The sequence below is a fragment of the Sinocyclocheilus anshuiensis genome, unplaced genomic scaffold, assembly GCF_001515605.1.
Source record: "Sinocyclocheilus anshuiensis isolate Anshui unplaced genomic scaffold, SAMN03320099.WGS_v1.1 scaffold1185, whole genome shotgun sequence".
NCBI classification, from domain to species: domain Eukaryota; kingdom Metazoa; phylum Chordata; class Actinopteri; order Cypriniformes; family Cyprinidae; genus Sinocyclocheilus; species Sinocyclocheilus anshuiensis.
Genome location: NW_015548278.1, coordinates 59,362 through 68,816, shown reverse-complemented (window position 1 = coordinate 68,816; position 9,455 = coordinate 59,362). Strand labels below are relative to the sequence as shown.

At 37.3% G+C, this 9,455-nt stretch overlaps 1 protein-coding gene across 1 annotated transcript in view; it reads left to right on the top strand.

Annotated features, from left to right (window-relative positions):
• Positions 1–253: 253 nt before the first annotated feature.
• The window catches only part of LOC107655802 (polymerase I and transcript release factor-like), a 23,141-nt gene continuing 13,939 nt past the window's right edge, over positions 254–9,455 (top strand). Inside the window, exon 1 of the mRNA XM_016443377.1 lies at positions 254–1,072. Coding sequence (XP_016298863.1) covers positions 563–1,072 — 510 coding nt within the window. The 5' untranslated portion in view covers positions 254–562. The remainder of the gene's footprint in view (positions 1,073–9,455) is intronic.

Genomic DNA, 9,455 nt, shown 5'->3' with positions numbered 1-9,455 from the left:
TATGTAGTATAAAACAGCTTTTTCTAGACCACTGATATAACTGGATTCTTCATCTTTAAATGTAAACTGTTTTGACAGTGGGAAAAGTTAATCTCCACAGAGATCTCATTTGTGTTTTTTTCCACAATGGGGTCCGAATGCAGGCCACTGGGTGGAGCACTGCTCTCCAGCACACACACACACACACACACACACACACACACACAGACAGTGTGCAGGGGGAGTGTCAGTGGGAAAGAGGAAGGCAGCTGGCACGCAGCTGATTTGTCTGGAGGGTTTCACAGGAAAGTGTGGCATTCACGACCCAGCGCTCATGCAGTACAGACCGTCCACAGCCTGCTTGCCAGCCTCCACTGCTCTGGCCAGATCCAAAACACACTCAGAGAGAGAAAGAGAGAGAGGAGAGCAGATGTGCTCAGTGTGACAGAGGAGGGAACAGTTAGGTGAACTCTAGAGGGGAATCCTGAGAGCAGAAAGAAAGGCGAGTTAGGACACAGAACTTTCCACTGCTTGTATCCTTTCACATTCCACGTTATTTTACCACATATTCAAGCTTTTAAACATGGAAGTGATTGAAGACAGCCATCTGCACCTGGAGGTGCCTGACCCACACAGATCCCTTACTGAGATCTCAGAAGATGAAATCAACCTCCCAGCCTCTGATGAAGAAGACGAGGTCATCGCTGAAAACAAAGCAAAAGTTGCTGATGAGAAAGAAGAGGCAGGTGAGGGAGACAAAGGTGAGATGAATGGAGTCATGGTCCTGGCGCTGCTGGACAAAATCATCGGGGCCGTGGACCAGATCCAGCAGACGCAGGCCGGGCTGGAAGCCTGTCAACGGGACATGGAGAGATCGGTAACGGGCATCCAGGGGGAGCTCACCAAACTGTCCAAAAACCACACCACCACAGCCAACACGGTCAATAAGATGCTGGAGAAGGTGCGGAAAGTCAGTGTGAATGTGAAGACGGTGCGGGGGAACCTAGAAAAACAGGCCGGGCAGATCAAACGCCTGGAGAGCAATGAGAATGAACTTCTGAAGAGAAGAAACTTCAAAGTCATGATCTACCAGGTGAGGAGTGTGCACACAGAGGACAGTTAGGATTGCTTAGAGTTTGATCAGGTTTCATAGCTTAGTTACATTTCACTGAAATATCAACTTTGTCTCAGATGTTTTTTTTTTTTTAATTCTCCATATAAGTAAAAATGGACACAACTGAGACAATTGTTGACATGCAGTATGAGTATATATCCATAAAATGTAGATAGAATAGCTTAGCTCTTGGAGGCACTTAATAAGAAGCGTTCATATTGAAATCCCTTACTTCACAATGACTTCACTTCTGACTTCAGATTCCAGTTTCTTGGTAAATCTGAGCACAGGTTGAGATCTCTTCTGAAACTTGAGTTAAGATGCAAGATTTCTGTTGTCTTTTTCTCAAGAGAAAAAAAGCTCCATTTAATGTTATTGGTGTCTAGGAGAAACGTTTGAGAAATTGAAGAAATTTTGTTGGTGTTTTTTCTTTCTTTTCATAAATTACATAGATATTTTACACAAATGTTTTTTGTAAAGGTGATTTGCATTATACATTTGTATACACAATGAGTGCAATATGAAATATTCAGGGTACATCACATGTCACAGTCATAATTGGTAGGGTGTGGCCTTGGTAAAAATGAGTAGGCTACATAATACCATTAATAAATATAAGCATTTGCAGTGGCCCTAAAAAGTGTTTGCTTACTTAAAATGGAATGTCATTGCATTACATAACAAAATATCAAAACACACTTTTTAAGTGGAACATTCAACAAAAAGAAGTTTGAGTCTAAAATATCGCATATAGGCCTACCGTTACACTAGAGGAAAAAATCTGTAAAAAAAAAAAGATAATGTCCTGGTAGAAAATTATCATTACCTTTTCTGTTAATTAAGATCACAGACATTTGCATGCATTGGGCCCCATTCTTATTAAAATTAAGTGTAGAATTAATATTAATATTAAGATGTTTGGATCATGTTTTTAGTGAAATGTTCATATTTAATGTACAAAATGACACCTCTGGTTACTCTGCTAGGAGACCTGTGTGAACCTGAGAAAGGTTCGCTTTATATATACATCTACTAAAATCACCATATGATTAAAAGCCATTGATCAAAAATGATGAATGAAGTTTTGAGAAGAAGCTCTAGCAGCATCTTGTACATGTGACATTTTATTATCTAATGCAATAACATGTATACATTTAAAGGTAAACAAATACTTTTTTAATCAATCATGTAAAGCTTTTCTAGTGTGAACTGATGTACATTTTTTTATATCTGCATGCACTGTGTTACTACTACAGTTGCCTCAGCTGGGCTACCTGCTGCCTTAAAAAGCAGGATTCTGTTTGATGGTCGCAAAATAAACGAACACTGACATGTTTTTACATGCATTCTCTCTCCTACATTGCAGTCATGCGGGATTAATGTAGAGAAGGTTTCTTTCTTTTTCTCAGAGATGGAAAATACCACAAGCAAAATCCAGAGACTATTTTAAAAGGGTGGGAGTGGTTTGTTATAGGGAACAGAGGCTAAGGACAGAGTAGAGGGGAGTGGGAAAAGCATGAAAATGGGTAGCTTCATGCAAAAATTGTCAGAGAGAGTTACTCAGACAGTCTGTCTGTAGTTAGAGTTCTTTTTTTTTTTTTTGGCTGTATGTTGAAATGTGTAATAGCTTGCAGCTTTGCACAGCGGTGCAAGAACATTCAGAGTTTCCACACAGTGATTCAGAAGAGGCTGGAGCTTCCCGACCCACGCACACACAATTCACTAATTACTCTTCCGAACATCCTTCCTTCACTCATCACAGAGGGAGGGTCCATCACAATTCCACCCTGTTATTATTTTGTTATTTAGTATTTGCAAATTCCACTCTTTTCATTCATTCAATTACTTACTCCCTCGTCTTAGATTATTTAGGTGATTCAACAGGATAAGGCCAGAAACATAGTGAAGTATGCAAATACAGATGCGAATACCTGCAAGCAGAGGTGTAATGCAGGGTATATGCAGGTATACAGCATATCCCCACTTCATTATCAGTCAGTATTGCAGATACCCACTTCTAAATCCCCTCTGATGTGTATCAGTCTGTAGTGTCCTGCATCAGCCAAAATCATGACAGTCCAGCACATGAGTAACTAATCCTATCGCATGTGAATAAATGCAAATATTCCCTAAAAACACCCAGTAAAGACAGTGGTGCGGTCAGCAACGAGGCGTAAACATTGCCATGCAGTGTGATTCATTCATACTCAAAGCCTGAGTGAAAGTCCAAAACTGACTCTTGAAGTAATAACTATGACGTGCCAGGAAATCCCTAATATGGATAAAGGCATCCAGCTATCATGGCCAAAGCAATCTCTGCTGTAGCTAAGTTGAATAAAAATAAATGCTTTGACTGATGAAATGTGCAGACAATAAACACACGACTGCAAAAATATATGGTTTATGTGTGTTTTTATTAAGTAATTTCCAAGGCAAAAAAAAAAAGCATCTGAATAATGCAGTGCTAATTGACATAGCATTTATTACAGTTGGCTATAGAAACTATAAAATATATCTTCTGCCTTATTCTGTGATAAAAATGGAAAAAGTGTTTGTATATAAACAAATCATTGCAACAAATTGTCATTAGGAAAATATAGGAAAAATATTATAGAATACAAATTATTGGTTATTGTCCAGCAGTGTATTTGATTTCTCAGCCAATTAAAAGTAAGAGATAGGAAAATAACAACAACAACAACAATAATTTAAAAACCTGTCAATTAGACAAAAAAAAGTATTATTATATTTGACATTTCTGTCCCCCTCACTTCTGAAATGATTGTTACCCCCCTCGGTCAGAGCTCAAAATTACCATTTGCCTGTCAAAGTCAGTGACACACAGGAGCAGAGCTGCACAATTCTGGATAAATTGAGAATCACAATTTTTATTTGTTTCAAATAGAGATCATGATTCTCGTACGATTCTGAATATAAAACTTAAGCAAATAGCATGTAATTTACTACAGGTTGCGTTAATTGCTGCAGTCTTTTTATTTCAAAATCTGCACCTCTTCTATGGCTAATATTAATTTCATAATGATCCTTACTTTGTGATGTCAAGCAGCAGAAGGTAAGTGACTGTGCAAATACTACTGGCCCATTTTGGGGTAAACTAAATATGCAAGACTAGTCTTACATGTCACTGTTTATAACACCGGGTGTTCATCCTTTGCTGGGCCACTTAAAAAAATGGGCGCATAAATTAAGAATATACCCACTTCTCAAGGCACCACTACACCCCTGATTGCAAGCATCCCATACAATGTGCATTCTTGTGTTATGTTTCGAGTTGCCAGAATTTTGACTTCGCCATCAGTTGTGGTCTATTACAGTTTTTTATTTTTTTTGGCCAAGAACATATTCTGTCCATCCAAAATTAATGAGTATAGATTATTGCACAGACATAAAGTGAAATATATATTTTTGATAGTGGATATTTACTTCCATCAAAGAAACCAAATTCAAACTAAAATTTGAATATCTTTCAAAGATTTGATGACACAAACCTGCAAAACTTTGGTAAATCAAGTGACTAGTTCTTCCGTCACAACAGTAATTGATTTAAAGACTGTGACGGTTGGACAATATCGGGCTGTTGTGATCAGCTGTTGGCCTAGTTTTTGCAGTGTGTTCCACTCTATTGAAATAGTCTGAGCCCTGTTGGTGGCTTTTTGGCTGACTGAGCATGTTGAATTGGCAACAAAGTCCATTTGTGAGAGAGATCGCTCTGATTTGGTGTTGTGCTTAGCGAACCAATGCATGTGAAGAAAAACTAAATTGACAAAAGCAAGAAGGCTTAATTTTCATTTTCAAAGTCCAAGCTCTTCTGGGTTTCCCTTTTTGAGTAATGAATACAGACTACTGCCGCTTGCTGGTAAGGAGAGTTATTTCTTCTCATGCAAGTGCAGAATCTACGTTAATTGGCTGTAGTGTTTGTACTGTGTGTAAGCTCAACTTCTTTTGCCCATATGCCGGGCCGGCGACCTGAGGCAACACCAAAGTCATCACCGCTAATTCTTTTGAAGTTGGTTTGGAAAATTTACTTTCAAAAACAGTTTATGATAATGCCAACTATGGCACCCTTTGTAGCAATGCTAAGAATGTGTGAATTGTGTTCTGGTCGTGTGAAATCAAGCTTTAGTAGTCACTGTAGAAGTGTTTACATTCATGCACTTGCATAACATATGTTTCAGGCCTAATACATGTCATATGCAAAGTACTGAACTCATCAGAGCCATGTCTGTTCACCAATGGCATGCAAATCCAACCATTAGATAATTACATACATGTCTGATTTGCATGCTTCATGGATGTGTTGCAATGTTTTGTAGGACAAAGAGTATTCTAATCATTTGTCTACTTTAGCACAGTAGGCCAGCGTTCCATATTTCATAATTTGTGAAATGTTTGTCTGACAGACATTCTAGAGTCATGAGTTAATGGGTCAATATTGAGTCATGAGTTAATGGGTCAATATTGAGTCAATATTACAGATTTGTTCTAAAGCTCATTTTATGATGTTATTGTCACACTTTATTGCTGGTTTGAATTAAAAAAAAAGAACATAATCAAGACAAATTATTATAGAGATGTTGGTCTTTTTCCTTTCAAGCAGATAGGAATCATAACTGTAGGCTATTACCTAGAAACTAGCTGCCCGGGGGTGTTACCGGTTAGTACTGCTGACTCTTCACCTTTCTGACCCCTCTATATCATCATAAACATTCATCGTGTTATCTGCTGCTGCTACAACTGTCTCTCTCTGCTTCTCTCTATCTTGCGCTAACATTCTTTTGACATAATTTTATCACTTTCATTCTCTCTTTTCATTATGTGTTTGATATTAATTTGAGTGGGACAAAATAGTTTTCAGATCAGTTGGCACCAGTTAAACACTATACGTGTGCAGTGTGTTTTGGTTAACAGTAAAATTAAAAATCTCTTGCATTAAGTTTCCATAATATTTTGGATTTTGCAACTTTTCAGTTTTTACACTTTACTTATTAGGACATCCATTTTAAACCCCATTTTACTTAATAGGACAGATTTCCGAATGAAACATGATTTTCAGGAGGGACTTAAAAGTGACGTCTGTAATATTTTGTTTATCCCATTGTAGAAATGTTCTTTTTGCAGTCAGATATGGTAATTTTTTTCTGTGTGCAAAAGCGTCCAATAACATTAGAGGTTACTGAGAAAAGGTGTTTTTTCAAACATGTCAGCCCCTATGAGTTGACCCGCATAACAGAATAAAGTCGCTTAAATTCAAAGGTTTATTTTAAATGCTTGACTACAATAAACCTCTAAAACCTTTTAATAGCATTTATTGTTGCTTCTTGGGCCCTCTGGGCATGAATATAGAGGTATATTCCAGTTATTATTCCTCTTCTATTCAGTAAAGGCAGGAAAAGGAATGAGAGAGGAGGGTTGTGTGGTAGGGTGTGGTGTCTTAACAAAGTGGAGCTCATATTTACCGTACTGATTCATACTTCAGGCATCCTCACTCCCCTGTCTCCATCCAGCTCTTTTGCTTCTCATCCCATTTTGCAACCACTCCGTTCCACCCTCCCAGTATATCACGCATTTATAAACCTGCCAGTACCGTTCACACCCTGATACTCCCTGCCTCCAAAATCCTGATGGCTCATTGGCCTGAACTTCAAACTCTTGAACACATTTGATGTGACTGTTACTGATATCTGTTATGTGAGTTAAACATTGCATGTGTACAGTGTGTTTTGGTTAACAGTAAAAGTAAAAATGTCTTGCATTTAGTTGCCATGATATTTTAGATTTTGCAACATTCTGCAAGTTTGTTTTTCCTTTAAAGAAAGGTCTAAATAATGAGGTATGCAAGCCAACAAATTTCATATTAAATATAAAAATAAAACAAATAGCCTAATATAAATACATAATAAAACATATAAATTATTTTTATATAAAAAGGAACACAAGGAAGAATAATTTTATTGTAGATTTTTCTTAAGGTCAGATGTCTGATCAACCAACTCAAATTCAAACACAAATAGACGCACCACTGAAGGGTTTGAGGTCAACAACATTTTTAAACGTTTTTCAAAGAAGTGTCACTAAGGCTGCATTTATCAAAAAAAAAAAAAACTAACATATTGTGTGCGTATACTATTACAATCTAAAAGAAGGATTTTCTATTTTATTATATTGTAAAATATTATTTTCAGCAGCCATTCCTCCAGTTTTTTTGTTCTTGCTGATCCCAAACTTTTGATATATTTAGGCAAATGCAATAGGCATTTATTAACACATAATTATGCACATTAACACATTAAAATATATACAGATTTATTAACATATAGTTATAATTCCAAAAATGTAAACACTCAACATAGTTTACACACTATAATGCATAATGCACAAAACAAGGGAAACACAGGTTTTTATTAGTCCAAGGGGAACTGTTTTCAAGTTTGTAGGCTGCTACAATTAGGGCCAGATAATGATACCACTGGCAGCTCAGTAATGACAAGCTTTGGTAGCGGTCTGCTTGCACTGTACTGCATGGCTTATTGTGCCATTAAATCTTTGATTTTGGCAATGCATCATTAAAACATATTGTTTTGTTTAAGGCTTGTAGTGCATTGAATAGATCTTTCGGTACACCTTTCCACTTTGCTTTAAGGGCTGGATCCAGTTTTAGTCATGTACATCCACTGAACTGGTTGGTTTGTTTCAGTCTCTTCCTGTCTAAGTGGGCTGTTCTTGTTAAGAATAGGTTGAAATATGGACAATTTGTCTTGCCGATTTTCAAAAGACTGACTTTGTGAAGCTATCCATGTCATGAGCTCTAAAACCTTTAACCTGAGCTCAAACCTTTTTTTTTTTTTTATTATTACGTCCAGAAATTCTCAACCTGGATGTGTAGCATTGGCATTTTAAGACATTTCGGTATCGCAGAGATTGGATATTTCAGGCAAGCAAAGATCTGTGAGAAATACACAACCTGAAATTAGAAGGAAAAACTTGGATCTTGTCCACCTTTCAGAGACTGGAATGCTTAACTGTATCATGTAACTTATATAATTAACATCAATCATGAGTTGATAACTAAATGTATTTTATCTGGCCCTAACACTGGTAGACCATATATGGCACAGAAATACTCCTGTTGTCTACGTCATGTAGAAAAGCTCATTAGTCTTATGTCACTTTGGAAGCAGTTTCAGTGCTTTCTCCACTGACCAAAGAGAGAGAAGGAGCGCATGAGACCAGGAAAAAACGAGAATTAGAAGAAAAGTGTATGAAACAGACAGTAAGAAGCGTGCGCAGGGTGAAGTTATGAGAATAGAAAGCCATCTGGACCCCTAAAACACAGCTAGCACACACACATCTGTGAGAAGGGAAGGAAAAGCACTAGTGGTTGCTATAAATAGGATCTGCTGCATAGCTGTTTGATTATGAGGGGGAGAGGGCTTGTGGATGAGGCTGGGTTATTCTCTGTAATTGATCTGGAGCAGACGCTCAGAAAGCCCCATGTCCAGACGAAGGCAACAGCAGAATGGATGACTATATCCACTGCTGGCACGGCCCATTGCTCTGTGTCTTTTTGAGTTGTTTCTGTGCAGTTAATCCTCAGGCGGGCATGAGGCATAACAGCATGACTCTGGCTTTTGGCCCATGTTTCTCAGTTTGGCAGAGGCTTTATCTTGTTTGTACTCGATCGCCTACCCTCCATCTTTCTTCTTCTCCTTCTCAAGATTCTCTTTTGTTCAGTGTTGGGTAAACTTCGTTGAAACTGTATGAGCTACAAGCTACTTTTAATTTAAAGTAGTTCACCTATAGTTGAACTACTACTAGTTCACAGTGCTACAAAAAAAACAGCATACAAAAAACCTTTTAAGAAGCACACTTACGCATACTTATTACAGGAAAAGTACTTTAAAATGTATACTACAAATACAAACTGATTGTAGTGATTTATGACACTTGATTGCAAATTAATTGCAATTGTAAATGAAAATGTATTATAGTTTACAAAAACTGAGCTGCTGTCACTGTACTGAAAAAATCAGGTAAAGTTAGTAACTTTAGTAATATTGCTACGTTCAGGTATACTCTTAAAAATAAGGCCATCTATGATTCCATGAAGAACCTTAAACATCCATGGAACTTTTCCATCACACAAAAGTTTCTTTAAAATAGAAAACGTTCATCAGATTATCAAATGTTCTTCATTCTAAGAAAAAGGTTATTTTCACTGTTGCATGAAAGGTTCTTTAGGGAACCTAAAATGGCTATTTAATGACGTTGTGAAAAACTCCTTTTTGGAACCGTTAATTTTAGTAGTTACTCCCACCATGCAGTGGTTCTTTTCTAAGATGAA